The 27,100-nt window shown below is 41.9% G+C and overlaps 1 protein-coding gene across 1 annotated transcript in view; it reads right to left on the bottom strand.

Annotated features, from left to right (window-relative positions):
- CLASP1 (cytoplasmic linker associated protein 1) overlaps positions 1-27,100 on the bottom strand; it is a 267,031-nt gene that overhangs the window by 164,973 nt on the left and 74,958 nt on the right. Inside the window, exons 7-8 of the mRNA XM_073305074.2 lie at positions 26,567-26,664; positions 19,932-19,999 (exon numbers count right to left, since the gene is read on the bottom strand). Of these exons, the coding sequence (XP_073161175.1) occupies positions 19,932-19,999; positions 26,567-26,664 (166 nt within the window). The remainder of the gene's footprint in view (positions 1-19,931; positions 20,000-26,566; positions 26,665-27,100) is intronic.

Genomic DNA, 27,100 nt, shown 5'->3' on the forward strand with positions numbered 1-27,100 from the left:
GCATGGAGTCGAGGCAGGTAAGGGAACCTGCCTTAGCTCCACTGCCACACTGGACTGTTAGCGCCCAAAATCTCCTGGTTTGGCTGAAGTAGTCTCTGGGAGATAGTGTGTGATTCCAGGAGACTCCCGGCAAAAGCGGTATGGTTGGCAACTCTACCAAGGTTGCACCGGAAGAATGTGACAGAGCTGGGAAAGGAACCCAGATTTCCTGAGTTATACAAGAAATATGTAATTTTTCTTCAATAAAGAACTGGAGCTGACAGAGAAGCTGGTGAAAAAGCTCACCACCCAAGAACAAAGGTGCAGAAAGAGAACCAATGAAGTATGTTGAAGGGATAGTGTCAAGACAGGCAGGCCCAAAATACAACCTTCACCACTATTTTGTGGCAGCCTGTTCTTCAGGCAAATGGAACTACCAGTATCAGCCTTGCAGCACTTCCCCATATCTCTTGATCTTGCAACTTTAATTTTACTATTTTAATCACAGAGAGCAGCCTGTGATTAGCAGAAGAGAGACACTTAGCTTAATCATTGATTCCTTACTCATAAGTATGCAGATTTGCAGCCTCTTATTAACATTGGTGATGAGATCCTGCTGCATGGTAAAACTGGAATAAAGTCATTTCATCTGCTTTTACAACAATGTAAAAGAGGCAGATGGTATATATTTATGACAAAGACTGACGTTATTGCTGTTGCCTACTTATATGTTGTGGAAGTGCTATACTGACAGCAAGTTGTGGGTGGGTGAGGTCACTTTCCTTATTATACCTTTAACATTTTGTGCAACGACTACCATGAGTAAATGCATCACCTTGTCAATGGTGGAATGTAACTTCCTCAGAAACATAGCTATGGAAATTTTTCTGGCAAAAATCTGATAATGGACCTGGTGACCTCAGCTGACTTTCATATCTCCCCATTAGAGGTATCATACCCCACAGGATTAGTTCATAGAAGAAATATAATCTTTATTAACTGTTTGTCCGAATATCAAAGTAAAGGCACTTGAACTGCTAAAATTTGATAAAAAACTAATAACTTTTTGGTGAAGGTCAAACTTCTAATTTGGAATTTTCTGTATCCAGTGGTCCATTAGGACTAGATATAGCAAATGTCAAGATTCTAGCACCAGGAGAAAATGACGATTTCGCTGTGTCAGTCCTTTTCTAGCATCTATATGTTGTTCCAGGAAAACCTTTTTTTTTTTTTTTTTTTTAAAGTTCTTCTAATAGAGCAGAGACTATCAACCTTCCAAACAAGGGAAGTAATATTGCTAAAATCCCATTTTATCACAGGACTTGATGGCTTGACGGTATCAGAACATGAGGTAATTTAGGAGTAAAAGATGTTATCAAACCCTACCTAAAGCTCTTAGCATCTGATGTTTGATGATGTACGTGAAATGTGTTTGCTGGACAAGTGTCTCCATCTCGGCATTCTCAGAGGAAGGACCGAGTGCATCTCCTCCCATCCCTAGAGGTGGACTCTCCAGCTCAGGTTTGTTCTGTTGACATGCAGAGGACGTTTTCCCCCTGGCAACCTCAAACCAGAACCTTTCACCAGCCCTAAATTCACATAATTTAAAAAAAAAAAAAAATCCCATTTTGGCTAATGAACAGCTGAACAACAAATCCAGTGCTCTACACTGAATTATCTACAATGCTCCAACCTCCAGCACAGGATTCTCACACGTTCCAATATCCAGCCTGATCAAACACTGCCTGTCAGAACAGATGGCATCATGTGCAGTCCTGCCAATACCTGAGTCCTATGAACAGAAAATATCGGGGAATATGGGCACACCACATATTCCATAGCAACACACTGGCCTAGCAGCGCTTTTCAGAGGGGTACAGAGAGAAACTGTAAACAAGGAACAGAGTGTGTGCACACCCGTGAACAACCAAAGCTGTTTAGATCTAAATTCTGGCAGAGACTCCTCTAAAAAGAGATAGGAAAAAATACAAACTAGGGACAAAAATAGAATCCACAGAAGAAGAGGAGCTAGTAGGAGAGTATTAAATGCAAGTATGCAGCTTCTTGAAGGGACATTGTCAGGGGCTAACAGCTTCTGTGAGCTACTACAAAAAGATTTTGCCTCTAGACATTCAGGATCATAGTCTATTAAAGTCTCAAGTGAAAATTAACATAGTTCTCTCTCCACGTGATAAATGCTCTGTAGGATTCGAAATCTCTGCAGACTCAGCTCAGTTCAGCCCAGGGCTCAAACAGCAGGGGTGGAAATCAAGACTGAAATACACTGGCAGAGCTACCTTGAGGGGTGAAGCTTGCACAGCCCTTGCTCGCCCAGTGCTTTGCTCCAAGCAGCACCATCACTCCTTCGCCTTCACAAGCAGCAAATTCACCTCAAAACAAAACAAAAGAGGAACTGTCGATTTGCAAAGACTCCTTTGGCACCCCACAAAATCCTGATCTACTTAGCTATTTAGGGTTCTGTTATGAGCCAGAACCCCGTTGGGAAGGAGGAAGGCCCACTGTCCAAGTGATGTAACTGGAAGCATTATTCCTTCCAAAGATGCAACACCTCAACATTCAGAGGCTGGGGTGCACAGCAGGGGCACTTGCTACAGTTGTACTGCACTGCATCCAGTGCTACCTTCCTGTCAGCACTGCTAGCCAGCACACCCACCCCAGGTGCTCCCCACAGTGTTGGGAACCAGTTGATGCCCGACTCCTACGCAGGTATATTGGGGCAGGAGGGCTCCCTGTGCCCCTCCCCTTTTCTAATACTCCCACACGGGGAGGCCAATTTTAGCTCCTAAGATCCAGAGAATGGACATTCATCAACATGACATTAGTTACAAGAAGTGGGTTGAGGGAAAACACTCAATGAATTTAACTCCGCTCCCCAGTGTAGTCAGTGGCAATAGTCTGCTTTTACACAAGTGTAACAGAGTAGGATGGCGCCTACTGCTGCACTGTGGGGTGACAACAGTGGGACGTAAGCAAAGAAAGTGAGCAGTCGATAGTGTTACTTTAAGTTGAAATCCAATAAAACAAAGCGTGAAAAGAAGTTACAAGGTTGTAGGTCCCCCAGTCCCGGCACCACTTTCTTTGGCTTTACAGTCGCATGTTCTCCCCTGTTGTGGTGTGTAAGATTCACACAGACAAAAGGGGAAATCGACTAACTGATTCAACAGAGGAAATGGTGACAATGACTCCACACAAATGCTGTCAATTGCACAAACAAACTGAAATACAAAACAAAAAAAGAGAGAGAAAATTCTCACAAATCCCATGCATCTATGGTCATTTTAGCAGTTACTTTTAAGAATAGTAAGTAAATAGTGATCAGAGGGATGGAGTCTTTTTTTTTTTAATCAAATACAATACAGTACTGCGTTAAATGTAAACTACTAACAAAATAAAGGGAAAGCAGCATTTTTCTTTTGCACAGTAAAGTTTCAAAGCTGTATTAAGTCAATGTTCAGTTGTAGACTTTTGAAAGAACAGCCATAACGTTTTGTTCAGAGTTATGAACATTTCAGAGTTAGGAACAACCACCATTCCCGAGGTGTTCATAACACTGAGGTTCTACTGTAGTTGGGCATAGCATTTTCAGTGACAGTGGGAGGGGAAAGAAGGCATTTTTAAGACAATTGTCTCCTTCCATCCTCTATGACATTTGCTCAAAAAGTCAACTGGCTCTTGGTTGCTGTGAACTTTTTACAGGAGACCAAGTGCAGAGAAAGGGTTACAAGCTGTTTTCTTTCTTTAGCCGCATGCTCTGTGAACTCACCGCAGGCTGTATGTTCAGATAAACCAAGCAAGGATTATTCAGAGCTCTCTATTTTCTTGGGCTTTGGGGAGAGTAAACAAGAGAAATTCAAACTGCTCAGCACAGTGCAACAAAAGGATTCCTCTGGCAGAGCAGCAAGGCATGGTTAATTCCTTCAGCAGGCAAAAGAAACCTAGATGTATACCATATTTGCTGTCTTACAGTTCAAAATTAGGACAGTTGCTATTTATTACAGTGTGGGTTTTACTCTAAAATCACGCCACCACATCCAAGGAACAGCTGAAATACTTCTGAAAATCATACATAATTAAGAAAGCCTAAGCAGGGCAATGCAGTGCCAGGCAGGGACCATATGCTGACAATGGAGTTTCTCTGCTTGCACATATGATGTAACAGAGCAGAATTTGCCTCCTAAATGCTATTGGGGGGAAAGGAGACCCTAATATCAGTGACACTAAATGAGTGTGCTGGGGTGCAAGTGAGGGCATTTGTCCGACAGTATCAGTTAATATTGGATTGTTACCTACCGGTGTATGTAGCCTGTTTCTCTGGGGAACTGATTAAATATTCTAATGGGTCTTTGTTTTTAGTATGTGAAATGGCTAAATAAAAGAGAGGCACTTTAAATCTGAATGCATTTGCACTCAGCTTCTTTGAAAGTCTAGGATTTATTCTTTAGTCCAGACACAGGAATAAATGTACATGATTATGGGCACTGCTTGTTATAATGCACTATTCTGTTTTGGTGCTTGAATACTCATGGGCACAACAGCATAGAGCCAGGCAGTGTACTACCAGAACAGGCTGTGCATGCCACCACTCACACTGCTGGCATTGCACCTGAATCCCTACCTGCTGCTCCCTTGCTGTCCTATTGTCTGTGTATTCCTCATCTGAGGCTGCTAATTACACCACCTAAGCGCCTTTCACTTGTGATGTGCCTAATCCAAAAATAAATCACCAAGATGAACAAAGAACATTCTATTACCATGGAGGAGTTTCATATTCACCAAAGAGCACCTCCTGAGGTGTGAGAATACTTCAGCCATGTCCGTACACTCCTTGGCGACGACAGAGGCTGCCAATAATGGTGCTAATTAATTCCATCTGTGATGGCGGGTTCTGTGAGGAGGACTCTATTCGGTAGAACTGGACCAAGACCGTCAGCTTGAGTCACACAAAGGTATCGGGAGATAACTTTCAGTCACCACTACCTTGACTGGAGTCAAACAGAGACCCCCAAACGGTTCTCCTAGCTCGTTCTCCAAGAGAAGAGAATATATTTGGGGGTCTAGTATAAAAGTTTCCTGCAGTAAGAACACTTTATACAGCTCCATAGATGTGCACGGTGCTTTTCTGACCAAACGTCAAGGCCCTACCCTGAAACACTTACATTCCAGGCACTTCTGAGGGCTTTGAAGATGTAAACACATGATCAAATTAAGCTTCACAACAGCAAGAGGAATGGCTAAATATGAACCATTACCCCCACTTGAAAGATGGAGAAATTGAAGTTGAGAGAAGCACTGTGCCCTGTCCAAAGCTGCACCAAAGAGCATCAGTGACAGAACCAGCACTATCAGAAATTAGGGGTTCTTGCATCCCAGTGGGATCAGCCCATTAGACTTTAGTGCCTGCATGACTAGTTGCAGTGGGGGAGGTTTAGATTGGATATTAGGAAAAACTTTTTCACTAAGAGGGTGGTGAAACACTGGAATGCGTTACCTAGGGAGGTGGTAGAATCTCCTTCCTTAGAGGTTTTTAAAGTCAGGCTTGACAAAGCCCTGGCTGGGATGATTTAACTGGGAATTGGTCCTGCTTCGAGCAGGGGGTTGGACTAGATGACCTTCTGGGGTCCCTTCCAACCCTGATATTCTATGATTCTATGACCTTAGGTACTTTTACATGCTACTGTGCCTTTACATGTAAAAGTATATCCTTCCAGATATATCACTTTACTGGGGTAGACTGAAGGGTAGCTGTGTGCCTCATGAGGAAGAAAACACAAGTGAGAAGTGTATGAAGAGGCACAGCTGTGATCTACTGGATTTTTACCGGAGATAGTAAAATAAGCAAAGGGATGGGAATAGGAGATCATGGGCTCACTGTATAACCTTGGATAAGTGAATGCACCTCTCTGTGCATAAAATTCACTGTCTATCAGTTGGGGACACTAATGCTTAAAGCATGTAGCATGCTCTGTGCTATGTAAATGCAAAATATTATTCAAGATTTATCATTTTAGCACTTTTTGTAAAAGAACAGTGGCCTAAATTATCAAAAATTCACATACAGAAATACATGTACATAATCTGTGTGTGCATTTTTTCATCTGCAGCTCTGAAAATTGAGCATTTACAAGGGACAATATTTTACCACAGAACTTTATAGAAATTAATTTTGATGACAGTTCTGCAACTGCCATGTTTTTTTACATCAGCCTTCATTCAGAATTCTTTGGCGATTCATAACCCTATTCTTGAATGTCTGAAAATTAAAAGGCCAATTTACAGTTGTCAACGCACTTAACCTTACATACAATGCCTTCTTCATTAGTGCTTTAATGTTGTTGCTGTAATTGGCAGGGATCTTTGAGAAGCCTAAGATTCGGTAAATAGGAGGGAAGAATATTCAAAGTACCATTCCGTTGCCAAATTTGCCCTCAGAGGACGTTATGTGTAATAAATATCAACGATATTAGATCAGAAGTATCAGATTTACAACTGGCACTTCCATAGGAAATGTCATTGGAATTAATGCTGTAGCAGCTCTGACCCTAATTCTTCCTGACAGAGATCTAGAAGGAGGCAGGCAGCAGAGTAGAGAAGATACCAGGTGACTGGTCCAAAACTAGCGTGATGGACAGTGTCTGTTTTTCTGTGATCACCACAAACCTCAGAGTGGGACAAAAAGAAAAAGGGCAGGAGAAAAGAGACCTGACCCAGAGAAATAACGACACTGCCGCATGTGCCTCTCCTCTCTCAGTATCACCAGCTTCCACTAAGAGATAGGGTATGTTTGTAGGTCCCACTGCAGCATTAGTTTACCTCATTCAATAAGGATTCCATTACCTGATTGTCATAATGGTCACCTGGTAGGCTTAACATTTAATAAATTCCCTATATTTCTTTTTTTTTTACATTTCAATATCACTTGAAAGCAGGCTGTATAAGATTCAAGAAATGGTGTTCGTGGTATTTACATATTTATACTCATGCCCTGTCTCACATGTCCCTTACCACATCCACTGAACAGCCTCACATCACCAAGGAAAGTTCCTTTAATACAGGGAGGTTTTGCATACTAAAGGGTCTATTCATCTCTAGGTGTGCAAGAAATTTATGGTTGCAACCTCCATCAAAGTTAATGGGAGTTCTGAGCATTAATCTTTCTTTCACTGAGGGAAGAGGCCTCACCGGTTTACACTGAAGGATAACCTACAAGTATTTTAAATGTTAACTTTGTCCTTTTATATTTGCCAGTCAAGAACACCGAAAAACCCGACAAGAGGCCCTTAACAATTAATGGGAAGTCAGAGAAGTGCTGGGTCCACAGGCCTGCAGACTTGGTTTAATGACAACAGAACAGAGGAAGACAGGAGAAATAGGAGTCCTCTCTCTTTCTGTTTTTCAAGGTAGTGCTAAAATAACCCATTAAAAATAAAATTCAACACAAATACAAATACAACTAACAACAGGGACCCTACCTGAACAGCTGAAGGCGAACACCGCTTCTCTCTCCTTAATAATACTTAACTTACAGAACAAGGTTTGTTTTCAAAGTAGATTCCAAACATTCAGTAGTCAGTCTTTGCTACATCCCGTGGGATAGGAAAACATTAACCCCACTTTACAGGTGAGGGAATGGAGGCCTAGAGGCCAAGTGACTTGTCCAAAGTGACAGAGTGCAGATTAAAACTCAAGAACTCACAGACCTGTGCTTAAGCCATTAGACCACATTGCGCTAAACTCACCTCCCTAAGGGCTGAAGTGAATATTGCACTATTGTTTTTGGCTAAGATCATACATTGCCCATCTAGATTCTTTATGAACTGCAACATTGTAGTATCTGAGCATCTCAGAACTATGGATGAGGGAACAGTCCTCTGGGTCACTCCTGTGAGATAGGGAAGTATTAGCCCCATTTTATAGATGGGGACCTAAAGTAAAGTGATTGATTTATCTAAGGGCCACACAGAGAATCCATGGCAGAACTGGGAACTGAACCTAGATCCCCAGCATCTCAATCACAAGGACCATCCTTCATTTCTGTGCCCAAAACATTTGGGCCTGACCTTTAACCAAGCAAACCCTGAAATCTACTGTAAGTTTCTGAACTTCAGACAGTACAAGGTGTTGCTCAATATCCTTTTTCTTTGGTTATACATGTTTTGTGTATGTAACATATTATGTTATGATGTTTCATTATGGTTAGAATTCATAATATTATACAGTAATCCTGTGGTCTCTTTGGTTGCTGCCGTGCTGGGAAAACCCAGAAGTGTAAATGCAAATAGAACACCTTCATCAGGCAGCCTGTACTCTACACCAGAGACAGCTGCATTTCAGTGATTCACTGTATACACAAGGCCAGATCACAGCCTCCCAAGGCAATTTCATAGGAAGGATGAAAAAACTGTGGCGTTTCCCCAAATTGTCCTGGAGACAGATGGGGAAGGTTTTCCCCTTATTGGAAAATATAGCAACTTGGTCACTAAGACCTGAAGGTCCTTGGTGATCTGACAGACACACAAGGCCATGCATGTAGAGGCCCTGTACCACCACATACACTCCCCCTGGCTCCACCACAGTTGCACTGGCAGGAATGCCCCCCAAACCTCTCCAATGGAGAGTTTCACAGGCAGATGAAGGTTGCCTTGATTTTTTTCTATGACCACAAAATGGACTGCAGAGGAAGAGGAGAACCGATGTCTGCCCAGCCAATGGCCCCCTGGGCCAGCCCTTCCCCACAAGGGGATCCTGGTCTTTCAAAGAGGTTCCAGCAATGGAGAGAATAAGCACTATGGAAGCAGCTCAGACTCACCCTTCCATGTGAGAAAGGCTAGAGGCAGAGGGTCCCCTCTCAAGATCTCAAGGGGACCACTGGGGTCCATAGCACTTTGGGTTCCATCCAGAAGAAAGATGCCATAAGAACAGAAGATACCAGCAGTCATTTTTCTTCTAACATTTTATATTTACACAGTTCATAATATCAATGATGACCTCTAGGTCAGACGTTTCCTGACACATTAGACCATCTGGACTAAGACCCCGCAGGCTCTCAACTCTGTCAGCTGGTCATTAAAAGCCAGAGAATCCCCAGCATGAAGATATCATTCATGCTTAATTAATAACAATAAACATATGTTTACTTTATACAAGAAATAGAACATGTCCATTTCTCCATTACATTAAATCCATCCAAACAGGGAGATTCCATGTTTGGAAAATACGAAACAACAGACTGGACTTCTACATAGAGTGCTTCCGCCGACGTCCCCGGGCTGAAATTATGCAAAAGCAGCATCACTTGCCCCATAACCTCAGCCGTGCAGAACACAATGCAATCCACAGAAACAACCTCAAAAAGCCTCAGAAACAACTCTGACATCATAATCAAAAAGGCTGACAAGGAGGTGCTGTTGTCATCATGAATAGGTCGGAATATGAACAAGAGGCTGCTCGGCAGCTCTCCAACACCACTTTCTACAAGCCATTACCCTCTGATCCCACTGAGGGTTACCAAAAGAAACTACAGCATTTGCTCAAGAAACTCCCTGAAAAAGCACAAGAACAAATCTGCACAGACACACCCCTGGAACTCCGACCAGGGGTATTCTATCTGCTACCCAAGATCCATAAACCTGGAAATCCTGGACGCCCCATCATCTCAGGCATTGGCACCCTGACAGCAGGATTGTCTGGCTATGTAGACTCCCTCCTCAGGCCCAACGCTACCAGCACTCCCAGCTATCTTCGAGACACCACCGACTTCCTGAGGAAACTACAATCCATCGGTGATCTTCCTGAAAACACCATCCTGGCCACTATGGATGTAGAAGCCCTCTACACCAACATTCCACACAAAGATGGACTACAAGCTGTCAGGAACAGTATCCCCAATAATGTCACGGCTAACCTGGTGGCTGAACTTTGTGACTTTGTCCTCACCCATAACTATTTCACATTTGGGGACAATGAATACCTTCAAATCAGCGGCACTGCTATGAGTACCCGCATGGCCCCACAGTATGCCAACATTTTTATGGCTCACTTAGAACAACGCTTCCTCAGCTCTCGCCCCCTAATGCCCCTGCTCTACTTGCGCTACATTGAGGACATCTTCATCATCTGGACCCATGGAAAAGCAGCTCTTGAGGAATTCCACCATGATTTCAACAATTTCCATCCCACCGTCAATCTCAGCCTGGATCAGTCCACACAAGAGATCCACTTCCTGGACACTACGGTGCTAATAAGCGATGGACTCATAAACACCACCCTATACCGGAAACCTACTGACCACTATTCCTACCTACATGCCTCCAGCTTTCATCCAGACCACACCACATGATCCACTGTCTACAGCCAAGCTCTACAATACAACCGCATTTGCTCCAACCCCTCAGACAGAGACAAACACCTACAACCCCTCAGACAGAGACAAACACCTACAAGATCTTCTTAAAACTACAATAACCACCTGCTGAAGTGAAGAAACAGACTGACAGAGCCAGAAGAGTACCCAGAAGTCACCTGCTACAGGACAGGCCCAACAAAGAAAATAACTGAACGCCACTAGCCATCACCTTCGCCCCCAACTAAAACCTCTCCAACGCATCATCAAGGATCTACAACCTATCCTGAAGGAGGACCCATCACTCTCCCAGATCTTGGGAGACAGGCCAGTCCTTGCTTACAGACAGCCCCCCAACCTGAAGCAAATACTCACCAGCAACCATATACCACACATCAGAACCACTAACCCAGGAATCTATCCTTGCAACAAACCCCGCTGCCAACTGTGCCCACATATCTATTCAGGGGACACCATCATAGGGCCTAATCACATCAGCCACACTATCAGAGGCTCGCTCATCTACCAATGTGATATATGTCATTATGTGCCAGCAATGCCCCTCTGCCATGTACATTGGCCAAAGTGGACAGTCTCTACGTAAAAGAATAAATGGACACAAATCAGACGTCAAGAATTAGAACATTCAAAAACCAGTTGGAGAACACTTCAATCTCTTTGGTCACTCGATTACAGACCTAAAAGTGGCAATTTTTCAACAAAAAAACTTCAAACACAGACTGCAATGAGAGACTGCTGAACTGGAATTAATTTGCACACTGGATACAATTAACTTAGGCTTGAATAAAGGCTGGGAGTAGATGGGTCATTACACAAAGTAAAATATTTCCCCGTGTTTATTCCATCCCCCCCCACCCCCCCCCCACTGTTCCTCAGACGTTCTTGTCAACTGCTGGAAACGGCCCACCTTGATTATCACTACAAAAGGTCCCCCCCACCCCCCCGCTGCTGGTAATAGCTCACCTTACCTGATCCCTCTCGTTACGGTGTGTATGGTAACACTCATTGTTTCATGTTCTCTATGTATATAAATCTCCCCATTGTATTTTCCACTGAATGTATCCAATGAAGTGAGCTGTAGCTCACGAAAGCTTATGCTCAAATAAATTTGTTAGTCTCTAAGGTGCCACAAGTCCTCCTTTTCTTTTTACTATATGAAGTGTCATTCTCAGATCTCTGTTATCTAATCAAAATTAAAGGAACTTGGGTGATGAAAGGACAACTTCACACAATACAGCAAAGATTAATAGCCATGCTCTACTGTGGGAGGGAATGCGGTCTAGTGGTTAGCATAAGGACGAGCATCCTCAGGTTTCTGAGACTCTATTCTCAGCTCCATCACCAACTTGCTGGGTGATCAAAGAAAGTCACTTCACATTCCTTTACCTCCTCTTTCCCCTCTGAAAACTCGTATAACAATGTTAACTTATCTAACAAGTGTGTTATGGGACTGTAGTAGTATTCTAAAAGGGCAAGGAGATCCTTGGATGAAATGAGCTACTGAGATGCAAAGTATTATCTGTAATATCAATCTTACCTCAATTAATGAACACATGTGGTTTATACCTTCTAAATCATTACATTAAAAACCTGTCAGAAAGATCACTCAGCAAGAGGAAGAACATCAATACACAGCCACGTTCTATTCAGCACATCGGATACCAACAATCACACGTAAACTTCTCTCATATTTAATCAGTTAAAAACAAGCATCACCTTTCATCTCACAAGAAAGCCAGGATCCAATACATTTTTCAACAGAAAAACAAGTGGTTTGGGGGAATGAGTGGGGGGAGAGAGGACAGTTTTACTAAAATGGCTAACATAAATGGGTCCTCTCAAATGCTGAAATTAAAACACAGGATTGGAATGCATCATGAAAAGACATGTAAGCACGTATACATATCCTGAAAACTAATACTCCACAGTGAAATAGATCATTAAGTTCCTCTGCCTAATTTTCTCCCTATTCCTCACTGTTTCGGACTTCACTAGACATCCTTCCTGCTATAGAACCTTAGCCAAAAACAAACTAAATTACAGAAAAGTCAATGACATCTCCATTCTGTCTGTTTCTTTAGCTGCATTTCAAAGTTAATGTACAAATGATCTGGGACTGTCTCAATAATATCTGTTTACTTAAATTATCTTCCTTAGCTGATATAGTAAACATCTTACTGATAAGAAACAAAAGCATCAACAAATATTCAAACATATCATAACATTAAACATATCATTAAACATAAATTATGAACGATAGCTAAAAATTCCACCAGTCATTTTCCTCTCACTAGGTGTTTTTCTCTTAGATATATGTTCTCCCTCCACTCCTGTTCAATTTATCTGCATTAAGACATAATCGATGCATGTCCCAATCATGTTTGAGGTTTATACACCACTATGCTTATAGCCTATTTTTTAAATTTTCTTCTTTATTGTGCTAATGTTTCAATAATAAAATCTTTTGGTTTCTTTTCTAAGGTTAAAAAGAAATGAAAACACAAACAGATTCACAGGAATAAATGACAATTTCCTTTATTTTTGCTCGTTCATTAAGCAGAATGCCTACCTTTCCCAGTAGTCATAATCTGCAGTGATCCTGAGACGCTAATAAAGAGCACTGTGCTCTAAAAGCAGCCCTACAGTACATCTCTCAGTAACTTAAAGCACCAGTAAAGTCTCCACCCTCCCCAATGGCTTCTCTGTGTGACCTAGCACAGACGACAACTGCTACCCTATTCCAAAATAAAAGCCTACTCTGCACTCAGCTGAGCAACATTTGTCCTCCTGAGACTGTTCTTTCACTTCCCTCTTTATTTTAAAAGTGTCAGGACATCAGAACAGGATCCAGTAGGATGTTTGTCAAAAAGAAAATCCAGATCATTTCTGCCCACTTTTCGGATAGTTTTCTAGAAAACTAGCAGAGCTAACCTGAGGGATCCATTTTTGTCTTGTAGACCATGCTCAACATTGTGCTATTATTATTAGCAATCTGTAGCACCTAGGAGCCCTAGTCCTGAACTGGGACAGCACTGTTTTATCAGAGCACCTTATACATTCAAGAGGGCATGACAAGGACCTTTACTGTCTTCTAAATATCCCAAAGGTAGGAGTCTGTTTCTTTTCTCTCCTTTTTCAAGCGAATGCTCGGTCAATTAAATTAATTTTACTTTTCATCACCAAGGCAGCGAGATGCATAGAACACAAACCCGAATAGACAATTAAGCATGCAATGAAGTGTGAATCCAGGAAAACACAATGTGTTTGCTAGTTCAATCCTCTTGAGACATTACCTCCCTTCAATTTTGTAATTTCCTTGTTTGTAAGTGGCTTGCTACACACACAACATCACAGCTGCAGAAACACTGCAGCACAGCAAATCTTCCCCTATCATGTCAAAATAGCATAGTGGCCATAGTCTATGACTGGAATGGCAGAGAAAAGTCTAGAAAATTACTAGTTTTCACCTAATCACTTCCAAGGTCTCAAGATCATTACAAACAAACTGAGAAACAAAACAGGATTAATGCAAAGTGTAGTATGGCCACATTAGACTAAACAATCCCTTCACTGTAAATAACACTTAAGAGTATCCAAGAGTAAAATTCATCTTTATGCTCAGGCCTTTGGCTGGGATGGGTTTATTGTGTTCGTTATCAGTGGTGTTGTTTTATTATTAATAAATTATTATATTTTTCTTTGAAGGGGGATTAAGCAGGCCATTATTATATGATGAAAGTCTGTGTGTGTAGTGGGCCCCATTCTAAACAGAAATCAATAAGCAGCAGCTTGAGATTTGTGTTATTAGTATAAAGTACTCTAAGCTGCTATGCTAAGGGAAAGCTATGGGGTAAACAATTCAGGTCACAAAAGTATGAACTCAAATCCCAGGGGTTTTTTAGCCCCATCCTTACAGGTAAAATTCCCTTCAAAATCCATGAGGACTTTGCCTGAAGAAGGAGCAAAGTTCACACTGACTCCTTTCTCCTATGGCAAAGTATCGAAAGACCACAACCTTTTTTCTTGCATGCCCCACTTATTAGTTAAAAGGGATTCCCCCCATTCTGCACAGAGACAGGTGTCATCCTGCAGGGATGGGTGCTGCGCTGCTAGCCCCCCCCCCCCCCCCCCCCGTCTCCTGGAAGTAGCCACACTGATACTGGATGCTCAGAGCTTCCAGCTGTCAGACCTCCCACCTGGATTTCCACAGAGAGCAGCACCACCCCTACTTCACCTCCTACTCATCCCTGAGCCCTGCTCTATGAAGTGCCCAGTCCAAGCAGAGATCCCGTTGGGGGTAGGGAGAGGAGAATATCTGGGCACGCACCCGCCCACCTCAGCCCCTGTCACACAATAAAAGGGGTTATCCTCCACGCATGGACCACTGTGGACCTATCTGGTTATGAGGATGACTTCAAGATTTGGTGTATGGAGTGTTTATTTGTAAAACACAGTGTTTAATGGCAAACAATATCAGATTGGAATTTTGTAATGATCAGCAGGATTTAAAATTATGCATCAGAGACTTTGGTTACCAACAGTTTTGTTTGCTTATGACACGATCGTCATTTCCAAATTGAATAGGAGAAAATGACTACATTGTAATATTGATCATTTACCTTTAGTAACTGCTTAATCATGTGCTTAACCTGATCCTTTCTGAAACTTGAATTTAGAAGTCTGTGTAATTAGAGCATGATCCAAAGCCCATTGCAGTCAATGGAAAATCACTGATTTCAACAAGCTTTGGTTCAAGCCCTTCTAGGCCTAAATCCAGGAAAAGCAGAACAGTGGGGGATTTATGAGAGTAAATTAAATCTACATTTATGTCCAAGGGCCTCCCTCCATACCACATCCAATTAAAGACCATCATGCGACGCCATATGAAGATGGCAACTGACTAGGCCTGCAATTATTGGCTCTTTCATGCTGAAAATCTATTTCTCCCAGGGATACAAGTAGATCTGCATAATTAGCAAAGGCAGTTACACAAAAAATAATTCGCTTGCTGAAAGCCAAAGAGATGAAAAAACTGTAATTTTTGCCTCAAGAGGTTGACTAATTATATGTAAAAAACAAAACAGATATATCAAGAATCATGGAGAAATCCAACATTCACCTTAGCTCTATTTTCTGGTTGTAAGGTTTTCTGGTAACCTAGCAACATACTTACAAAGCAGCATACTTACAAAGATGAAATCCTCCCCTCTGTCTGCTATATAAATGAAATCCACTTCAAATTACTATTCGGACCTCTCCCCTCTTCGCCCCCCACCCCTGTTGTTTTATTCATAATACTATTAAGTCTTAAATCAAAGTCCAGATTCACAAGGAACAACATGAAGTGTTTCTCAACATCAGTTTGAGGAAATTGTGACAAACCACAATGTAAAAAAAAAAAATGCTGAAATAGTTATTTGGAAAAATATACAATGGCTCAAATTCTGATCACAGTTACACTGGTGTAAATCCACTGGCTTCAATAGTGTTTCTCTAGATTTGTATCAGCATTACTGATAGCAGAACATATCCCATCATTTTGACCAGCGTTACTAGTAAACTGAATGTCTCACTCTTCAGACCAAAAAATTTTGCTTATCGTCTGCTAGGAAATGCTGTTTGTTCAAGATAGTCCTAAATGACTTACAGCGCACTTCCCAAAAAGTACTCTCAATATACATAAACTCTCACTCTAGCTGCTGGTTTCTTTTACATAAACATCGGTGATCTGATAAATACATCTATATCCAAGTCAATATACTTTGAGAGCTAAAAGATCAGTTTCAATTATAGTTTTCCATTGTCTGATTCTCTTGGCACATACCACTTTCAGTGAAAACAATCATTTCCTTTCTGCCTACTTAATTTCCCTGCACACCAGTATAAGGCAGGCTTGACAACCATTTCTGAACACTGTCATAGTTAGCACAGGTCAGTGCTCCTGGGTGGCCAGGACTCCATTACAAACCGCCCCGTTCGCCAAAAGTATGCTGACAGCTACCCACCAAGGAGGCCTCGGGCATGGTTTTAAAACATGGTTCTAACATGTGTGGACATAGGGGTAACTTCACTTGTTCTCACCTGTCTTATAACCATGCTAGAAAGCCATGCTCTAACCCTGGACAATAGCAAGGCTAAAACAGCTGGTGAAATCCTGGCCCCATTAAAATCAATAAGAATTCTGCCACTGACTGTAGTGTTGCCAGCATTTCATCAATAGTTTTCGAACATGATCATCACAGGAATTTTCTGTCTAGACACACCAACATAAACCATCTTATAACATGCTTTGGGCACAGTGATGTTTAAACATGGTGATTTCTGTAGCGAAGACAGGGACTTACTGTCATCAAAATGGCATTTAATCCCGTTTACAGGAATCTGTATAGAACAATGGTTTTCAACCACTTTTTTTTATTTGCAGGCCCATAAAAAATTTTGAATAGAGGTGCGGACCCTTTGGAAATCTTAGGCATCGTTTGCAGACTCCCAGGGGTCTGCGGAGCACAGGTTGAAAACTACTAGTGTAGAGAAAGTCTGAGGCTTTGTCTACATGGAGCTTTTTCCCCATGACACGGATGCAGCATCCTGGGGGCTAATACTAGTGCAGACAAGCCACTGGTCTGGGCTTCCTCTAGTACTGATGGAGCTGCACCAGCCCCACCATTATCCTGCTCAGATAATATCACATTTAAACTGCTGCCAGCTGACCTACACTCACACACTCCCTCCACTGTAACATGAGACGCACAATGCAGACACAGCCTAAAAGGAGCAGTCTTCATGATAATAAGGTAGAGAACCTGACAATAAGCACTGCCATCTGCCAAACTCTGAAAGGGATCAGCAAATTCATGAGGCTGTTTCCTGTGAAAAGCTAAGCTTTGGTGTGCATCTTATTTATTACCTTTCCCATAAACTCTGATGGATGTTGATAGTATCTCCTTTGTTCTAAAAGCAGGGATAAAACAGAACCTCTCTGGACAGCAAATTTGTCTTTAGGCTACAATGAAACACGTGATCAAGGCTGAAGACACAAGTCTCATTTACTGTCTAATATCATCGATAGAGGGCATCATCTGAACATAAAGATTTATTGCACAACGTTTGTTCATACATTGGATAGAGAGAGGAAAGGAGGAGGCTGGGTTGGGGTAGTTAGGCAGAGGGAATGAATCTGCCTACAACACCAAGGGAAACTGAAAAGCCTGAGAATTTTCTTCTCAGTTAACCCACCACACTCTCACACAGGTGTTTTGTTTATATCTGTGAGTAGTTATGCTTCCATTTAAAAACAGCAAACATATTTAAAGTGGTGTTTTAAAAAAAAAAATCAAGAAAATAATATATTGTCTATGTTTAGTGAATCAAGACAAGGTGAATTTCAATAAGTCAAGAACAGCTATTTAGAAAAGACCCATTTCTCTTTCTCCATTTCTCTACTTCATGATACTTTCACAGTTTTGGTGCTTGTAACCATGGTACCTAAGGCACCTGTGAGACTACACAAAGTGCTGAGATGTTAAAGACTGTCCTGGGGGCTAGCAAAATCTCCTAAGGGCCTGGGGTTAGGCAGGTTAAGGAGCGGATACCCTTCTCAGTTATATCCAGGGTATAATAATTATACAGCTAAAATCTTGCTCTTGAAATATGAAATTACTCCCCTTTTTCTACTCTCCAGCAAAACTTATTCTTAATTGTGACTCATTCTTTGGATACAAACTATTGTCCTAGCCATATAGGGTTGTGACCCATCTGATTTTCCTCCAGAATTGCCCTCATATTATTCAGATAATCCACTTGCAAGTTGAGTTTGTGGCGTGTTAATAGGTTCCAAGGCAGCTTCCAATGACAATGAATCATCACCATCTCACATCATTTCAGTGCAGTGGGGCTCTATTGACACAATGTGGTAACATGACATCACAACACCATGATACACAAGTGTGTCCCATCAAACTCCAACAACGCCAGCACTACATATGACATAACCAGATGAACTCCTTTTAAGGAGAACCTGCCTTAGATACATCCAGAGTCCACATTAGCATCTCTCATTAAGACATAATGGACCACATTCATCCACATTCATAGGAAAAGGGGTAAACAGTGGCAAAATCTGCAGATGATACAAAACTACATAAGATAATTAAGTCCCAAGCAGACTACGAAGAACTTCAAAGGGATCTCTCAAAATTGGGTGACTGGCAACAAAATGGCAGATGAAATTTAGTGTTAATAAATGCAAAGTAACGCACATTGGAAAACATAACCCCAACTATACATATACAATGATGGGGTCTAAATTAGCTGTTACCATTCAAGAAAGAGATCTTGGAGTCATTGTGGATAATTCTCTGAAAACATCCACTCAGTGTGCAGCGGCAGTCAAAAAAGCGAACAGAATGTTGGGAATCATTAAGAAAGGGATAGATAATAAGACAGAAAATATCATACTGCCTCCATATAAATCCATGGTACGCCCACATCTTGAATACTGCATGCAGATGTGGTCGCCGCATCTCAAAAAATATATATTGGACTTGGAAAAGGTACAGAAAAGGGCAACAAAAATTATTAGGAGTATGAAATGGCTTCCGTATGAAGAGACATTAATAAGACTGGGACTTTTCAGCTTGGAAAAGAGACAACTAAGGAGGGATATGATAGAGGTCTATAAAATCATGACTGGTGTGGAGAAAGTAAATAAGAAAGTGTTATTTACACCTTCTCATAACATGAGAAACAGGGATCACCAAATGAAATTAATAGGCAGCAGGTTTAAAACAATAAAAAGGAAGTATTTTTTCACACAATGCACAGTGAGTCTGTGGAACTCCTTGCTAGAGGATGTTTCGAAGGCCAAGAACATAACAGGGTTCAAAAGAACTAGATAAATTCATGGAGGATAGGTCCATCAATGGCTATTAGTCAGGATGGGCAGGGATGGTGTCTCTAGCCTCTGTTTGCCAGAAGCTGGGAGTGGGTGACAGAGAATGGATCACTTGATGATTACCTGTTCTGTTCATTCCCTCTGGGGCACCTGGCATTGGCCACTGTTGGGAGACAGGATATGGGGCTAGATGGACCTTTGGTCTGACCCAGTATGGCCATTATTATGTTCTTTGTCTAACTTCACTGACATCAATTAAGTTAGATCGGGGTGAATTCAGCCCAACTTGTCCTGGTCATTCAATAGATTGAACTAAATGTACAGTAACTTGGAGAACATCGCAATATTTGATAAAGGTGTAAATTTTTCCTTCCCACTTCTAGATATAGACAAGAACATTGGTTCTCAGTTACATTCTTCTGAACAAAAAACATCCTTTATGGTGAAGAAACTTCAGATTTTCCTCCATTGTAAACAAACACAATTTCCCCCATATTCAGCTGAGTGTTTTATCCCACTCCATCACACAATGAAGTGCATGAACTAGCCTTCACTATTCCCAGATGTACAGGAAAAAATATAACATTTTGGAATGAGGCACACAACTTATTTTATGAATTTCCACAACACTGATAATTCACAAAAAAAAAATGGAAACCATCACAGGATTCTACTTACCACCTGCACCCTGGATCATGTTTCCAGATTTTTGGACCTCATCAAATTTTGTAAAAATTACATTCAACCTGTTTGAAAGGTAAAGAAAATGCATTACATAATGAGTAATCAAAGTGATTTACTGTGGTCCCTGTAACTTAGAGCACTAATTAAGGGACCAATTCTGCTCCCACTGAAGTCAATGGGACTTTTGCTATTGACTTCTATGAGAACAAGATGAGGACCTAAACTATTTTTTGTATGACATATAGATATAATATTTGATTATTAATTAAGCAAAGAGTAAACAGAGAAAAGACAGAGACACCAGGTGGCATATTATAGACAGGACTGGCAGCGCTGCTATTATTAAGGTTGCCATTCCTATTACAAAACCCTGTTTCCAGTTGCTTATGACTTCGCTGTACTTTAACCATTTGCAGAATTGTTGATAAAGGAGAAGTCTTGCATTTTAAAGAACATTCTTGTTTGGCCCTGACATTTCTTTTCTGTTCATGCCTTCACCTTGGCATTTCCACTGCAGCAGGAGATCTTTACCCCAGCACAATATGCCGGCCTATGAAGTTTAGTCCTCAGAGTGTGGCAGACCTTTATGAGGGTGCACATGCAGGCAGGGGGAGACACTGTAGCCTATACAGCCCCCCTACATACCAGAACTTGGTAAAACAATTCCTTCCCAAGCTCCCCTTGGGGTAATGCAGCTCCACACCACCCCTGCTTGGCCCAGGGGCTAATTGACACAACTTGACCTTTAATGTCTAAAACATTCTTCCAAGCAAAACCAAAAAACTTCTCGCTATGCCAAACATTCATTAAACATAACACATACACACTGTAAGCCTGAAAGCAAAGCACAGAACAATTAACTGCAACTCATATTAGCCCATTTTTTAGACATGGAAGTTGAGGCTGTGAGGTTAAGAGACAATAACAGAAATCATAATGAAGCCTGATGCAAAAAGTCCCTTGTTCTGGAGTTTTAGACTGTGCATGTTGTAATGGTCAAAGTGTTAACAGTGCCTCTTCTATCAAAGGGCATGCTAATAACATCCTGAGTCCTATGATACCCTGCCCTTGGAAAGCAAAGGGAACCATACCTTGTGACAGCTAAGGCCACACTGGCCCTTTGCAGGAGCCAGAGCACAACAACAACATTTATCAGACTCATTTAAAAAAATCAGATCCGAATGCACTTCTCCAGAATCTTTGCTAGTGCTTATTCCCCAAAGTTTACATCCGCTTCCTGTTTCCCCTGCACTGCACACGCACATAAACTCCCTTCCCTTTCCTCTTTCATACGCCGCCTTCAGATCCACTTCTTTCTCAAAGACTTCTGGCAATCATCTCCTCTTCATGTCTCTTCACTATTTGGTCTCATCTATGGAACCCTATATTCCACTGATCTAAGCCAGGGCCTTATCCTGTGTGGTGCTGAGCACCCTGAATGCGGGGAAGTTCATATGCTCAGCATTTAGCCCCATTAGACATTTTTATGGACAAATTTTCGAAGGAGCTCTGGATGTTTTCATGATTTTTTTCAATTTGAATGAAAATAGTGTCCCAAATTCTCCATGGGGTTGCATTAGCATAAATGATAGGAGTAGTTAGCCCATGGAACTTTTAAATGTATTTAAATGTTCCCCTGCATTGCTATGAACCCTTGAAGGTGGGAACCAGAAAGTGAAGCTGACCAGTCTAGTTTCACCTTTCAAACTCAATGAGGAGCAAAAGTAAACAAACTGCATACATTGACTTCATACATTCCATGAGTTAAAGTCTGAAGGGACAATTATGATAATTTAGTCTGACCTCCTGCATACAACAGGCCTTCAATTTTTACACAGTGATTCCCATATCAAGCCCAATAACTTGTGGTTTTTCTAAACTGGCATTTTATTTCTGTTTTCAAAATAATCTACGGTATCATTATGCAGACAAGACTCATACACGCAAAACTGTTTGGTTTAAATAGACAATGTTGCAAGTTCTCACAACTATATTGCATCTCCCAATATTTGCTGATTTTCTTAAAGGCCCAGCTCTTGGAAGAAGTGATTACTTGAGGATTACTGGAAAAAGGCTAATGTAGTGCCAATCTTTAAAAAAGGGAAGAAGGAGGATCCAGGGAACTACAGGCCAGTCAGCCTCACCTCAGTCCCCAGAAAAATCATGGAGCAGGTCCTCAAAGAATCAATCCTGAAGCACCTACATGAGAGGAAAGTGATCAGGAACAGTCAGCATGGATTCACCAAGGGAAGGTCATGCCTGACTAATCTAATCGCCTTCTATGATGAGATTACTGGTTCTGTGGATGAAGGGAAAGCAGTGGATGTATTGTTTCTTGACTTTAGCAAAGCTTTTGACACGGTCTCCCACAGTATTCTTGTCAGCAAGTTAAAGAAGTATGGGCTGGATGAATGCACTATAAGGTGGGTAGAAACTTGGCTAGATTGTCAGGCTCAACGGGTAGTGATCAATGGCTCCATGTCTAGTTGGCAGCCGGTGTCAAGTGGAGTGCCCCAGGGGTCGGTCCTGGGGCCGGTTTTGTTCAATATCTTCATAAATGATCTGGAGGATGGTGTGGATTGCACTCTCAGCAAATTTGCGGATGATACTAAACTGGGAGGAGTGGTAGATACGCTGGAGGGCAGGGATAGGATACAGAGGGACCTAGACAAATTGGAGGATTGGGCCAAAAGAAATCTGATGAGGTTCAATAAGGATAAGTGCAGGGTCCTGCACTTAGGACGGAAGAACCCAATGCACAGTTACAGACTAGGGACAGAATGGCTAGGCACCAGTTCTGCGGAAAAGGACCTAGGGGTGACAGTGGACGAGAAGCTGGATATGAGTCAGCAGTGTGCCCTTGTTGCCAAGAAGGCCAATGGCATTTTGGGATGTATAAGTAGGGGCATAGAGAGCAGATCGAGGGACGTGATCGTCCCCCTCTATTCGACATTGGTGAGGCCTCATCTGGAGTACTGTGTCCAATTTTGGGCCCCACACTACAAGAAGGATGTGGATAAATAGGAGAGAGTCCAGTGAAGGGCAACAAAAATGATTAGGGGTCTGGAACACATGACTTATGAGGAGAGGCTGAGGGAACTGGGATTGTTTAGTCTGCAGAAGAGAAGAATGAGGGGGGATTTGATAGCTGCTTTCAACTACCTGAGAGGTGGTTCCAGAGAGGATGGTTCTAGACTATTCTCAGTGGTAGAAGAGGACAGGACAAGGAGTAATGGTCTCAAGTTGCAGTGGGGGAGGTTTAGGTTGGATATTAGGAAAAACGTTTTCACTAGGAGGGTGGTGAAACACTGGAATGCGTTGCCTAGGAAGGTGGTGGAATCTCCTTCCTTAGAAGTTTTTAAGGTCAGGCTTGATAAAGCCCTGACTGGGATGATTTAATTGGGTATGGGTCCTGCTTTTGAGCAGGGGGTTGGACTAGATGACCTCCTGAGGTCCCTTCCAACCCTGATATTCTATGATTCTATGATCTCAGCTTCCATTTAAAAAAGAAGCAAGTTTTAGCCCTTATGGTTGTAGAGAAAAATCTTGAAAATATGGCCCAACTGAACCTTAAAGGTTCAAACACCAGGAGGTAAATATAAAGAGACCAACATGTATAATTTTTTTTAAAGATCTCACAATTGCTGAATATAATGATTTTTATCCTGCCAATCTCTTTTTAACTGTGTGTCCATTTACCAGTCTGAACTGGCTGCTCCATATTCATAGATTCTAAGGCTAGAATGGACCATTATGATTATCTAGTCTGACCTGAAGTACAACCCAGGCTACAAAACTTCCCCAAAATAATTCCTAGAGCAGATCTTTTAGAAAAAACATCCATTCTTGATTTAAAAATTGTCAGTAATGGAGAATCCACTGTGATGCTTGGTAAACTGTTCCAATGGTTAATTATTCTCACTGTTAAAAATTTACATCTTATTGAACACTTCTGCCTTTTCTGCATTATTATTGATAATTCTATCATTTCCATCTAGCAACGGACCAATACTATTACCAGGTTTCTTTTTGTTCTTAATATACTGAATATACATACAAGACCTATGGAATCCAGGAGGAAGTAACCGAGCAGAATGTTGCAACATAAACACATTATCATTTGAGTTACAAGAAACACACGGATCACTACACCTTCCTTCACAGATCCAGTAACAACCCAAACACACCATGAAATCCATTATCTACACCCAGGCATTCAGATTCCACAAAATACGGGGAGAAAGTCTGGGATACACACTTTAACACGCTCAAAAACGCCAGAGAAGTAGATCACATCATGGAACAGGCCACCCAAATACCCCAAGACCACCTACCTCAATACAGAAATAAAACTCACTCTGACCACACACCCCTAGTTTCAGAGTAGCAGCCGTGTTAGTCTGTATTCGCAAAAAGAAAAGGAGTACTTGTGGCACCTTAGAGACTGACAAATTTATTTGAGCATAAGCTTTCGTGAGCTACAGCTCACTTCATCGGACACCCCTAGTTGTCACCAACCACCTCACTCTGGAACCCATATAGGATATCATCAAAGAACTACATCCTGAGAGAAATCTTCCCTGAACACCCTCTTCTGGCCTTCAAGCAACCCCCGCAGCCTTTCCAAGCACATCATCAGAAGCAAAACTTCCCACAGACCAGGACAAACCATCTCAAAGCGACACCAGACCCTGTCAGAAGAACAGGTGCAAAACCTGCAGACATAACTCCACTGCTTCAAAGGTTAATACTACCCCACAACACGCATTTCCAGAGCCATGGATCCTATACATGCCTATCTCAACATGTGATGTATCTCATCCAGTGCACAAAATGACCCACTAGCAACTAAATGGATGAAACCAGACAATCACTACTACATTCTCGAATTAACTCACAGAGGAAAATGATAAAAGACAAACAAAACCATCCTAGCACCTGTGGGTGAACAATTTTCATTAAATGACAGGTTTCAAAGTAACAGCCGTGTTAGTCTGTATTCGCAAAAAGAAACGGAGTACTTGTGGCACCTTAGAGACTAACCAATTTATTTGAGCATAAGCTTTCGTGAGCTACAGCTCACTTCATCGGATGCATACTGTGGAAAGTGTAGAAGATCTTTTTATACACACAAAGCATGAAAAAATACCTCCCTCCACCCCACTCTCCTGCTGGTAATAGCTTATCTAAAGTGATCACTCTCCTTACAATGTGTACGATAATCAAGTTAGGCCATTTCCAGCACAAATCCAGGTTTTCTCTTCCCCCCCACCCCCCCCAACGCACACACAAACCCACTCTTATCTTTAGATAAGCTATTACCAACAGGAGAGTGGGTTTGTGGGGGTGGGGAGGGAGAAGGGGGGAGAGAAAACCTGGATTTGTGCTGGAAATGGCCCAACTTGATTATCATACACATTGTAAGGAGAGTGATCATTTTAGATAAGCTATTACCAGCAGGAGAGTGGGGTGGGGGGGAGGTATTTTTTCATGCTTTGTGTGTATAAAAAGATCTTCTACACTTTCCACAGTATGCATCCAATGAAGTGAGCTGTAGCTCACAAAAGCTTATGCTCAAATAAATTGGTTAGTCTCTAATTTTCATTAAATGATCACTCTACATCTAATCTCATCCTCAAAGGAAACCTGCACAACACTTTCAGAAGACAAGCCTGGGACCTTAAATTCATAACTTTGCTAGACACTAAAGTCATGAACTGAATAGAGACACTGGATTTATGGCTTATTACAACAATCAGTAGCCCACTAACAAACCTCCCCCAGCTACCTCCCCTTCCCCTTTCTTTCCTCCCGATGACTGGAAAGGTGTTAGCGAGCCACTTCACCTTTAATGGTCCCTTGAGATATTAACTACTTATGCTAAACAATCTGTTCCACCTTGTATTTAGCAGTGACACACTGAGTTAGTTTCCCAGGCCTGAATAAGAGCTCTGTGCAAGCTCCAAAGATTGTCTCTGGGTATGTCTACATAGCAACTAGACACCCGCAGCCAGTCCGTGCCTGCTGACTTGGGCTTGCAGGGCTCCAGCTGCAGGGCTGTTTCACTGCTGTGTAGACATCTGGGATCGGGCTGGAGCCCAGGCTCTAGGACCCTGCGAGGTGGGAAGGTCCCAAAGCTCAGGCTCCAGGCTGAGCCCACAAGGCTACACAACAGTGAAATAGTACCAGAGCCTGAGCCCCACAAGCCCGAGTTGGCTGGCACGGGCCAGCTGCACGTTTTTCTTGCTGTGTAGACATATCCTCCCTCATCAACACAAGCTAGTCCAAAAAAAAGAAATTACCTCACCCACCTTGTCTCTCTAATGTCCTGGGACCGACACAGCATACATTTGAGAGTTACATTTTCTAGGACCTATGTAATATTTTTTAAATACTTTCCACAGATGCTATGGCTCCAATCCTGCAAACACTTAGGTATGTGCTTAACTTTTTGCAGATGAACAGTCCCTATCAACTTTACTCTGTTGAGTACAGTTAAGTGCATGCAAAGTGTTTGCAGGATCGGCACCTTAGGGCTCCCACAAAAAGACTTCCATTTGTAGTCCCTAAATGCAGCAATAATGAAAATAAACCAAGAAAGGCAGAAAGAATGGATATTCTTCACTCACCGAGACTGTGGTAATCCTTTTTTACTGAGATCTGCCCTTACACGTTCACCTACATGTCTGTAAATTTCCACTAGGCTGTTTATTGCTGCATCTCGAACCTAAATAGTAAAGAAGAGATTTAATAGAAATTAATCATCTTTTTAATTTTTAATACTATTTCCTAAGAGAAGCCAAAAAAGCAATATATCCATTTCTCAGCCACAATGGCGCCTGTGATTTTTTGCATAATAAATAATAGTACTTATGTAGTGTTTCTCATCCATAGATCTCAGAGGGTGATAAGTATCATTAGGCTCATTTCACTAATGAGGAAACTGAGGCACAGCGTGCTGAAGTGACTTGCCCAAGGACAGACGGCAAGTCAGTGGCAGAGCTGGGAACTGAGCACAAGTCACCAGCCTCTGTGCATGCAGTAAGTCTGTTCAGCCTTATAAAATTCCACTCGCCCATTCACCTAGGATGGGTACATTTTTTGAAGGCTAAATATATCCTTTTTTCTTCTTTATGACCATCATGGTAACAGTGGATGAACAG

Source organism: Lepidochelys kempii, chromosome 11 (assembly GCF_965140285.1).
Source record: "Lepidochelys kempii isolate rLepKem1 chromosome 11, rLepKem1.hap1, whole genome shotgun sequence".
Taxonomy (NCBI): Eukaryota; Metazoa; Chordata; order Testudines; family Cheloniidae; genus Lepidochelys; species Lepidochelys kempii.